This window comes from Melanerpes formicivorus, unplaced genomic scaffold (genome assembly GCF_026170545.1).
Source record: "Melanerpes formicivorus ecotype bairdi unplaced genomic scaffold, bMelFor1.0.p_v2 SCAF_58, whole genome shotgun sequence".
Lineage (NCBI taxonomy): Eukaryota > Metazoa > Chordata > Aves > Piciformes > Picidae > Melanerpes > Melanerpes formicivorus.
The window spans coordinates 3,300,730-3,311,984 of NW_027142410.1; the positions used below are offsets into that span (position 1 = coordinate 3,300,730).

Genomic DNA, 11,255 nt, shown 5'->3' on the forward strand with positions numbered 1-11,255 from the left:
GAGCTGACAGAGACTTCTCTGTAACAGCCCAAGTTCTCCCTTGTCCTGGGATAAGCTTGTTCTCCAGCTCTCATGCCATTTTCCCTGCTACCTTTAGTCCCATGGAGATCCAGAGACATTTTGCTCAGCTTCCAGCAATTAAGAAAGAAAATGAGGATGCCCTGAAAGGAAGGAGAGATGCCAAGAGAGGAGGAATAAGAAGAGCCTGAGTCTCACTGTCCCTGACACATGACGACCTCTGGAGTCCTGTTTCTTCATTCCGGTTCAATATTAACCCAGTGGGGCTGTGACTCTGCTCACTCCGCTGCCTGTGCCTTTCCCCTGCAGCCAGCCTGTACAGCATGGCACGCAGCGGAACCAGCGTGCTGAGGGGCCTGCTCCTTTCCAGCCTTCTGCAGCTCGCACTGAGCCACGATGCAGGTAAGACTCGGTGGCACAGGGAGAGGCAGTAGCAGGGGGTGACAGGAGGAAGAAAGATGGGGTTGTTTCTTTCCAGGGCTAGAGCTACCGGTAGATTTTTTTTGGTGAGGCAGAAGGACTTTCTAAAAGCCTGAAGTTGGGAGTGAAAGGGCACCTGCTGCCAATAGCTCAGTGGATTGTGTGGGTCACCTATAAGATGGTGGGGAAGGGGAATGAGGCTCAGCCCAGGATCACGTGTAACACAACCTTGGTCTTTTTCTGGGCTAGAGTTCCTCAGCTGACCTGAGCCCCTGCCATTCTCCATTACCACCCCAGCTGTTCCTTATCTGAGCTGTCATCTGCAGTACGTTGCCTTCATGCTCCCTGATTCTCTTTCCAGATCAGAACCTCTAACTCTACTGCCTTTTCTTAATATGAAGTCAAGTCCTCTCTGACCACTGATGCATAAAAGAACTGTCTACAGGTCTTGAATCAGGGTCTGTGAACAGGAAGATGGAATCAAGCCTATTGCAGGGAGCTGAGGCTTGCAAGACAGAAATACAGTGGCTGGCAGGGAGTAGTAGCAGGCTTCAAACAAACAAGCTTCTATGTAACTGCAAATGAGCAGAGAAGCTTTGCCAAGGATAGCAGAAAATTCCTGCCACTTCTGCCCCAGTGATCTGAGTCCCAGCAGATGATGTATAGAGAGCTTGTATTGATCATCAAGTGCAGACCTGACCGGGCTTCTCATTTCTGTATGGTGCACTGGGGGAGGCTGGGCTGTGGGGTCAGTACAGGGGTTGTGTGTGAGTTTTGGAAACTACACGGGGAGACAGAAAGGTCCTCCTGCTGCGAGCTCCCCTTTGACTGGCAGTGTTCTGACCCAGTAGTTTTCCTGGAAAAGGGGCAGGCCTTGTCACTGCTCAAGCGCCCACGCCGTGCCAACAAGGGATTTCTGGAAGAGATGCTGAAGGGAAACCTGGAGCGAGAGTGCCTGGAGGAGAGCTGCAGCTACGAGGAGGCGTTTGAGGCCCTCGAATCCACTGTGCAGACGGTACGTACAGGCAGGCCCAGGAAACCTGCCCTCAGCCAGCCTCTGTAGTGAGAGCAGCAGGTTGCACACACAGCCAGAGGCTGGGGTCATAAGACTCAAACCTGTAAAACAAAGATGAGGCTGATGTGTGCATGCTCCAGGAAGAGCTCATGTTTTATTGAGGAGCTTCCCTCCTGGAGGCACTCCAGGGAATGCATCTCAGAGCTCAGGATCTTTTTCATCCCTCTCTATTTTAAGCATGAAGTAAAGAGGAGAGAGGCTTCCCCTCAACCCTGAATTGCATCTTCCGCTAGTTCAGCTTTGAACAGTTCCAGATACTCACAGGAGGAGCCTTAGGAACCAAACACTGTGGGCAGGTGGCTCAAGCTCCTGAGCTGACACTTTTGTAGAGTCCATCCCTTTTTTTTGGCTTCCAGATTCACTCACTGCTAAGTTGTTCTGCACCTTCTTGGGATTTTCTCCTAGCCCCAAGGCCATGTTAAGATGAACTTCAAAGAATACAATAACAAACAGAAAAACCTTTAGGAGCCTAAGCCAGCAAGATACAACCTCTGTAGACTATTTCTGAAGTGATCACCCCCAGGCTGCACAGTAGGGATGTAGATTCAAAGAGCTGAACAATACCTACATGTGATCTATATATGGCCTTCAAAGTCCTGGGCTTAGCTCCTTGGACTTCTGTACTGGAGCCCAAGCTTTGTTTCCTTTGCAGGTCGATGAAGGTTGTAAGCATCTTGGGTCTTTTTAGGAACTACAGTACACTCTTGATTCCTGGGCCTGAGGAGAGGGAGAGTGGGGGTATATCAGATTTGGGGTTTTTGCTTTGTTGGGCTCTGTAGTAAGTGCTAGCAACAGAGCTGGCTACTGGCATTCTACTGGTTTGGAGAACAGCAGCTAAGCGAGGTCTGATGTTGTGCCTCTATGCTGAGCAGGGAAGTCATTGTGCCCCTGTACTCAACACTGGTCAGGCCACAGAGTACTGTGTCCAGTTCTGGGCCCCTCAGTTTAAGAAGGACATTGAGACACTTGAATGTGTCCAGAGAAGGGCAATGAGGCTGGGGAGAGGCCTTGAGCACAGCCCTATGAGGAGAGGCTGAGGGAGCTGGGGTTGTTTAGCCTGGAGAAGAGGAGGCTCAGGGGAGACCTTCTTGCTGTCTACAACTCCCTGAAGGGGGATTGTAGCCAGGACGGGGTTGGTCTCTTCTCTGAGGCAACCAGCACCAGAACAAGAGGACACAGTCTCAAGCTGTACCATGGGAAGTTTAGGCTCAAGGTGAGGAGAAGGTTCTTCAGAGAGAGTTGTTAGCCATTGGAATGTGCTGTCCAGGGAGGTGGTGGAGTCACCATCCCTGGAGATGTTCAAGAGGGGATCAGACGTGGCACTTAGTGCCATGGTTTAGTAGTCCTGAGGTCTGTGGTGAGAGGTTGGACTTGATGATCTTTGAGGTCTTTTCTAACCTTGTTGATTCTATGATTCTATACATAAATATTTTCTTTTTTCCTCTCCCCAGGAGGCATTTTGGTCAAAATACCAAGGTAAGTTGTTTCATGTTCTGCAGGGGTTATATAAGCCCTTAGAATGCTCTGTCTCATCCTGGAGAGATACCCTCTTATCAGAGCTCACTTTCCAGGACAAAGCACTTGTGTTTTGTCCCTAGATGATGAATTGGTGCAAACTGTAATGCTTGTTTGAATTCTTTCTGTATAATGTGTTTCTTTGTTCTCATTTTGCTAGTATGTCAGGGCCAGAGAAAGTCCAGGGCAACTCTGGATGCTTGTCTAGAAGGTAAGAAATGTTGACCTCACTCTCCCAGCTACAGTAAGTATCAGGAACTTGCTTTCTGCAGAATTTCCTTCCTGCATGGGATGAGGAAGAAAAAGAGCCTGAGAGGAATTTGAAATTTCCTCCTTCCTCTTTATTTCTCCCACTAATCCTTTTACAAACAGCTCAGCTCTTCCAGTGAAACTACATGGGGTAGATTTCCTTGTGAGACAAATGTCCCCAAGGCCAGCCTCTTGGAAGGGCTCTGGCCTTCCCCTCCAGCCAAAGCAAGGCACAGAGCCTCAGAGGGGGCTCCCTCTGATGAGGCTTGCACAAGCTCCTACACACAGCAAAAGTTAGAGGGATTTGTGGAGTGGTGCCTCTGACCTTGAAAAAGACAACATCCCTTTCCCCTGGCCTTGGCTTACACCATGTTTGTGTTCTGACAGGTAACTGTGCTCTGGGGCTGGGCCACAACTATCGGGGGACAATTAGCTACACCAAATCAGGGATTGAATGTCAAGTGTGGACAAGCAAATACCCACATATACCTAAGTAAGTTTACCTCCTGCATACCCTTACAGGGTTCTCCAAGATGTTCTTCCTTCCTAGCCTAACCAGCTTTTCCTCATAGGTTTAATGCCACCATTTATCCCAACCTCATTGAGAACTACTGCAGGAACCCAGACAACAACACAGGAGGCCCTTGGTGCTACACTCGAGACCCAACAGTGGAACGGGAGGAGTGTCCCATCCCAGTGTGTGGTATGCCTCAGCACTACAGCCCAGCAAGCCCCTCACAGGCAGGGAAAACTGCTCTGAGACTGATACTGAACATGCCAGGGGAGGGGATTAGGAGGGAGGAATCTTATGTGAACAGAGATCACGTTGACCAGAGGAGCTGCACCTTAAAGGGTAAAGAAGCTGAGAAGTGGCTGAGCTGCTCACACCTCTGCACTGGCTAAATCCCTCTAACATGCTAGTTTCTCTAGACCACACCGACCTAGATCTAAATTAAACCCAGTGTCAGCAGTACCCTGGGATCTACTACAGCTTTGCCAGTCAGGAGCACCTCAAACTCCTGTCTCAGCTGCCTCCAACTTGTGACAGCAATGAGTCATATTGGTTTTTCTGGGCTGAATTCCTATCTTTAGGACAAAACTGCTACAACTTGTGCTTGACTGCCTTAGTCAAATAGAGAGGTACAGTTTAAAACCCACCATCTCGAGAGAAGAGAAGAGGCCCTTCTCTCATCATTGCACTTCACAGGATGGAGAGCTATCCCCCTACACTTATACCTTCCCACTTTTCCACAACACAGAGCTGTCTCCCTTGGGGTTTGGCCTCCATCTCAGAAGAACTGTTAGAAAGCAGAGAACCTTCTCACTGCAGAAATGTCTTATCCAAAAGCAGAGACTAGAGGCAATGATTCTTCCAAGTGAAAGTCAAGAGAGATCAGCAACCATCTTCACCATTGGGTGTTCTGAAGTTCTAAAAATCATTACTGTTACCCTGGGCTGCAGCATGGCAAACTGGGAAGAGATGCTGCCCTGCTTTGGGGTGACCAGGGATCTGCACTCTGTTCATTAGTTTCTGACCCACAGCAGCTTACTGTTACATTTACAGATGCATGAGTGTGGTGGGACTTGAAAAAGCTTGGTTTGTGCACAGTTCCTATGTCAACATGATTGCAAAAGTCAATCTCACACAGAGGTGGCCTCACTGATCAAGTGAATGACATTTGCTCAGTGGCTGTTGTGTACCAGGCTGACTCGTCAACAGGATCTTTCTTCACGTGGGGATTCCCCCAGTGCACAAGCAGAAGGTGTCTTGAGGCCAAACAACTACCACAGAACAAATTAGCTGGTGCTTATTCATTCAGGACACCTGCTTAAAGCTTGCAGCCACTAGGGCACTTTCAAGAAAATGGGGAGGGGGAAACCTGACAGGAATTTTTTCTCTTATTAGACACACTGGCAAAAAGTCAAACCTGCTATTTCAGAGGCATATCACAGCAAGATGCCCCCAAATATGGACCAGCTCTGCATTTGTAACACATCCACATTATGATGCTTGAGGCACCTACTCATTTTGAGCTGGTTCTTAAAGATACTCCAGAAAGGAACACAATATTGTCCCTCACATCTTAGTGGCAAAGCATGATGAACAGTGCCAGTCTTGTCTCACCTCCTCTTGAAAGAGCCACCTCTGGCACTGCAAAGCGCAGTCACCACATGCGCAGGAATGCAATGGGAGCTCCCATCCTTAATGGGATGCCTTAAGGGCTCTAGTGCTATTTGCTGATAAGACTTCCAAGGGCAAAGCTGTGCCTTAAATCAGAGCTGTCTTTCCAGGTCAAGAAAGGACAACAGTTGAATTTACTCCACGGCCCACACCACCAGCCACAGAGGGGCCCTGTGAGGAAGAGAAAGGCATCCATTACACTGGGACCCTCTCAGTCACTGTGTCTGGAGCCAAGTGCCTGCCATGGAACTCTGAGAAAGCCAAAGGGGTGCTCCATGGAAAACAAATTGACCCAGAGGTAAAGCTGCTGGAGAACTACTGTCGGAATCCAGATGGAGATGAGGAAGGTGTCTGGTGCGTGACAGACGAACCACCCAACTTTGAGTACTGTGATCTGCACTACTGCGGTGAGAAGCCTGCATTGGTCTGGGTAGGCATGCTTGTCTGGGGGTGGCAAACAAAAGCAGGACACATCACTAGGGTGAAGCATTTGGCCTGGGAGGCCCAAGCATGAAAGCATGTATGCCATGCATGCCAAAGTCCTCTTTGTCCAAACACCATGCGTATTAAACCGCTGTATGGACGTAGAGATGTTATAGTTCTCAGGCATCCTGCTCTTCCTGAAAACTCCCAGTGGAGAACAAGGAGCACTGAAGAGTGGGTTTAAACCCAGACCCACCACGGGGGGGGAAAGGAACATTTACTCTGCTGATAAGCAGGGAAACCGCAGCTAGGCCTTTCACCATGTTTGTCTTTGTCTCTCTCAGACAACTTGCTAGAGGATGAAGAGCTGGAGGGACTCTCAGGACGTACTACCCAGACTCAAGAGTTCAAAACTTTCTTTGATACCAAAACTTTTGGTTCAGGTGAAGCAGGTAACTCTACATAAAGCACCACAGTTGGTAGAAAGGCCGCTGCTACTTCCCCTATGGCACTTACTGTTCCTCCGAAACACCAGCTTGCCAAATGCTGTCAAAATCAGGGGGAGATGTTTAGATTCCTTGACAGATCCCCAAAAGTCAATCTTTAATTATGCTCATGGAACTAGTGAGCACTTCCGTCCTCAGCTCTCTAGCTTAGCATGCTGACTGCAGACAATGTTTCTCTGTGCATGAGGCAGAGTAACCAAGCCAGGCTGCCTATTTTTTCAGACTGCGGCATTCGTCCTTTATTTGAGAAGAAAAAGTTAGCGGACAGAACTGAGAAGGAGCTGCTAGAGTCCTACATGGGAGGCAGAGTTGTCCATGGGGATGATGCAGAAATTGGCAGTTCCCCCTGGTAAGCATCATCTTTGCACAGTCCTTCCTAGGAAATTGTGTCTCACTTCTCTTTGGTTCAAGCAGGGGTAAACATAAGGGGTCTCCCATCACATGCAGCGTGCGGGCATTACGGCTTCTAATCGAAGCTTCTGCAAGTGGTTGACAGGGCAGTACAAAAACAGCTGGAAACAAACCCTCCTCTCAAGCCAAGCACACAACCACTTTGGGGAACAAGAGTGTGGGTATTTCAGCTTTGTTTCTTCCTGTTTCCAACTTTGCTGGAGCAGGGAGGATCAGAAAGCTCTCTGGGTGAAGGAAATGGGGTAAATGAACTTCTGCATAAAATATACACAGCAAGGGAAGACTTGCTGGAGAGCCACATAGAGAGTACAGTCTGTCTTCCATGGCTCTCAGGCAGGTGATGCTCTTCAAAAAGAGTCCTCAAGAGCTGCTGTGTGGTGCTAGCCTCATCAGTGACAGCTGGATCCTGACTGCTGCTCATTGCCTTTATTATCCACCCTGGGACAAGAACTTAACTACAAATGACATCTTGGTGCGGATTGGCAAGCACGTAAGAGCAAAGTAAGACCCTGGATGAAGTGAGAGTGAAGTAGTCCTCTTGGAGTCATGAGATACAATGAGGTTAGGCTATCATTCAGTATTCAAGGAATCATACAAAACCCATGTCACATGCTGCTCAGTAGAGCAGGCCATAACGGAGCTGTCATTTGCTGGCCTTGCTTGCTTAAAGTGAATGGGAGGGCAGAGCATGGAAAATCTAAAGGGGTGCTCCAGTGTAAAAAGAGCATTGTCTCAGAGGATACAAAACACCTGAGACTATCATGAACCCCAGAAGACTGTCAGTTGGTACTGTACAGCAAGTTCTTCCCTTCATGACTATTTCAGATACGAAAAGAATCAAGAGAAGATTGCTTTGTTGGATAAAATCATCATCCACCCCAAGTACAACTGGAAAGAGAACATGGACCGAGACATTGCACTCATACACTTGAAGAGACCAGTCGTCTTCAGTGACTACATCCATCCTGTCTGCCTGCCTACCAAAGAGATCGTGCAGAGGTGAGGGGACTTTCCCACAGTTCCACATCTGTGAAAGGCATCCTTTTGTGGCCTTTCCAAAGAGCAGTGGTGGGGAACACATACTGCACTCTGTATTGTTTTGTTTCTTATTTCAGAAGCCTTGAGTTGTTACTTCTGTTCCTTAACTGCTTACAGCAGTTGTGGCTTACTTCTTTATGTATTTAATAATACCTGTTGCCAGAGTGATGTGTGGCAATCACTGAAAAATGGGGACTTAAGCAGGAGGGAGGCACAGCTCTGAGCTGTGGAGACAGGCAGCAGCATGCCAGTAGGAAAGTGGCCTGTGCCAAATCTAGGTACTAGGCCTACCTAATGTGAGGAGGTGTTCAAGAGGGGATTGGACATGGCACTTGGTGCCATGGTCTAGTAGGCATGAGGTCTTGGGTGACAGGTTGGACTTGATGACCTTCGAGGTCTCTTCCAACCTTGTTGATTCCATGATACACAAAAGGATGCCTTACTGAAGCTATTTGCAGCAAGAGCACCAGGCAGGAAAAGCTGTTGCAACACATTTGATCACATTTCTGTTTCCTTCCACAGGCTGATGCTGGCAGGTTACAAAGGACGAGTAACTGGCTGGGGGAACTTGAAAGAAACATGGGCCACTAGCCCAAGCAACCTCCCTACAGTTCTGCAACAGCTCAACGTGCCCATTGTAGAACAAAACATCTGCAAGGCATCCACCAAAGTTAAAGTCACTGACAACATGTTCTGTGCAGGTAAGTAGCAATGGAGACACAGGACCAACTTGTCACAGAAGACAGACTCTGAGCTCCTGGTGGAGCTGACACAGAAAGGTTATTTCCTGATCAATTTGCAAATGCTCTCCATACAAAGTAACTTTCCCATGGTAAGAACATTTTCAGCTCTCAGGAAACATGAAGGCTAGAGAATTTAAAGCTATGAATGATGTTTTGGAACACCATGCTGTATTAAGCTAACTACCCTGTTAGCACAGCTCTGCTAGACAGCAACAGCTGGGTGAGAACACAGCACACACAAAACTATCTTTTCACCAGTATATGGAACAATTCTGGGACTCCCTAAATTAAAGGCTGCACGCCAGCTATGCTACACAGTAGCCAAACAACCCCTTCTCTACTAGCTTGTCTCAATGCTTTGGAGTCTACTCATACTTATGCCCACAACTTCAGCAGCAGCAGGCTCCACAGATTAGTTAGGCATGTGTGAAAAATGCAGTTCCTCAGTCTGTTACATTTCTAACACATTTGAGAAGGCACACACCTGTACTCCTAACAAGAAACAGTTATTTCTTCTCCATATTATATGCTATTTTAATGGGCCCTTCACAGCTCTCTCATTTCTCTTCCAAGCTGAGAAGCATTTATTTAATCTTCCCTAATACAGAAAGCATCCTGTACTTCTGGTAATCCTTGCTGCACCTTCCTAAATCTCTTCTGGCACTACACTTGTTTTGAGAGAGCAGAAATGAGCAGAGAGTTTAGGGTACACAGAGATTATGGATTATAGCAGTTTAATACTTTCTGCTGCATTCTCCATTTGTGCAGACTTCATCAGTTCCCAAAAGCAAATCTCCAATGACTTCGGACTGCTTGCATCTAAGAACAAACATGATTGCTTGAGTTAGGATGGAAGCCAGTTTCCTGAGCATACTGACAATACAGTATTATCTTAGTTTCTTTTTCTAGACGTTTTCTTTAAATAGCCAAGTTGCAGAAATAGAGCAGAAAAGAGGAGACAGGTGATGGGAAAATGCAAAGACACTGTCTAGTTCATCAGGAATTACAGCTGGATCCCTTTTCTCTTCATAACAAGACTGCAGGAAGACAGTCAGTTGGAAAAGGAAAGAAAAAAAAGCAGAGACTGCAGAATGACAGGAAGGTGAATGTGAGGACAGTAATGTGTCTTTATGGTAAACAGAATGAGAGAACAGGGTACATGGAGTATTACACACACACAGGTTCCTAGGACAAGAGAAAGGCTCAAATATCTTCAAGCTACAGTTGCTGACCACAGTGGCAGCTGACACTAACAGCAGTTCCAGTGAAAGGAAACAGGAATGAGAGCACAGAGGGCTGGAGAATATGGTGGATTCCAGGATGTTGCAAAGGCAGAGGCAGAGTTAGCTCTCTTATTTATCACATAAGAACCAAAGCAGTTTTCTACATGTAAGACCAATAGTTGGCAGAAGCAGTAAGCAATCTCATAGGTCTCAGAAAACATATACAGCAATACTTCAAGGAAAAGATGAACACCGACCACTCCCCCTACAGTCAAATGTCCAAAACCTTTCTTGCCTGTAGGTTACAGTCCTGAAGACTCAAAAAGAGGAGATGCCTGTGAAGGGGACAGTGGGGGACCCTTTGTAATGAAGGTACGTTCAAGCTCATAAAATAAACGGCACTTGTGCTATGCTGAACCTTGCTCAGTTTTAAACTGGCAGCAGAGATGGAGGCTGAGTGGCTGAAGCAAGCTCATCTCATAACCAAGCTGAACAACTGAGATGAATCCTGCAGTCACCTAGTCCCACCTGTGTACCAAGTACTCCGCACATAGAGAAGTAAGCTGCAGAATGTGAGAGTGAAGGTCAGTTCTCATTTAGAGGTTTAAGAGTCGAGACATTACTCCAACAAGCTATGTTATCTAGGAGGTGCCAGGCCAAATTCCAAAGTACTATCCATCACTTGGTGCATTCCAGTCTCTTGCTCTTTATGCCAATCCCACTTTTCTTTGCTTTAGAACCCAGAGGACAGCCGTTGGTATCAAGTGGGAATAGTGTCATGGGGAGAAGGCTGCGACCGAGACGGCAAATACGGATTTTACACTCACGTGTTCCGCCTGAAGAAGTGGCTGCGCAAAGTCATTGAGAAACACGGGCAATAGGAGCTCCCTTTGCTTGCTCTCAGTTTGCTACCATGCTCCACTTCTTCAAAACCTAAGCATAGAAGATGCTGCAGTAGAACGTTAATGGCCTTACAACTCGACAAAGGGAAGGGTCTTCCCTAGAAAATAAAGTTCTCAAATCCATCTTCTTCCTTTTGTTCATGCTGAGTTTCGCTGCACTTGAATCTAAGCCATCACACAGTAGCACCAACAGAATGGCAACAGGCTGTGCTGCTTACCTCTTGTACTTCAAGTTCTTCCCCCTTCTATCAGCTATAACCATCAACAACAGATTTTATACCTCAGATGATGGCCTTGAATCAGTCACTGTAAGCACGACTATGCCTTCAGGCACTGTCCATTTCCTCCCTTCAAGTCAACTCATTTTCTGCTCTAGAAACTGAGCCAGGAATGTCCAGGAGATAATTACCCTGCTGTAACCATGGCATTACACAAAACAATACTAATATAAAAACTAAAGCAACTATAACCTGTGTTGGCAAGACAGGCATTGGTCTTAGCCCAATAGTAGACAAGTAAAGCACCACAAGGGCAGCATCTTAAGAAACTA

The 11,255-nt window shown here is 47.1% G+C and overlaps 1 protein-coding gene across 2 annotated transcripts; it reads left to right on the forward strand.

Annotated features, from left to right (window-relative positions):
• Positions 1-306: 306 nt before the first annotated feature.
• F2 (coagulation factor II, thrombin) lies at positions 307-10,828 on the forward strand. Of its 2 annotated transcripts, none has more exons than XM_068161528.1 (14): positions 307-420; positions 1,287-1,453; positions 2,965-2,989; positions 3,189-3,239; positions 3,665-3,770; positions 3,850-3,980; positions 5,570-5,866; positions 6,227-6,334; positions 6,611-6,737; positions 7,133-7,300; positions 7,625-7,798; positions 8,360-8,538; positions 10,105-10,175; positions 10,541-10,828. In XM_068161528.1, the coding sequence occupies exons 1-14, from the start codon at positions 342-344 to the stop codon at positions 10,682-10,684; spliced, it is 1,827 nt and encodes a 608-aa protein (XP_068017629.1). In that variant the 5' UTR covers positions 307-341; the 3' UTR covers positions 10,685-10,828. The 2 variants fall into 2 exon arrangements, with proteins under 2 accessions (XP_068017629.1, XP_068017630.1); XM_068161529.1 differs by having other exon boundaries at positions 1,290-1,453.
• The last annotated feature ends 427 nt before the right edge of the window (positions 10,829-11,255 follow it).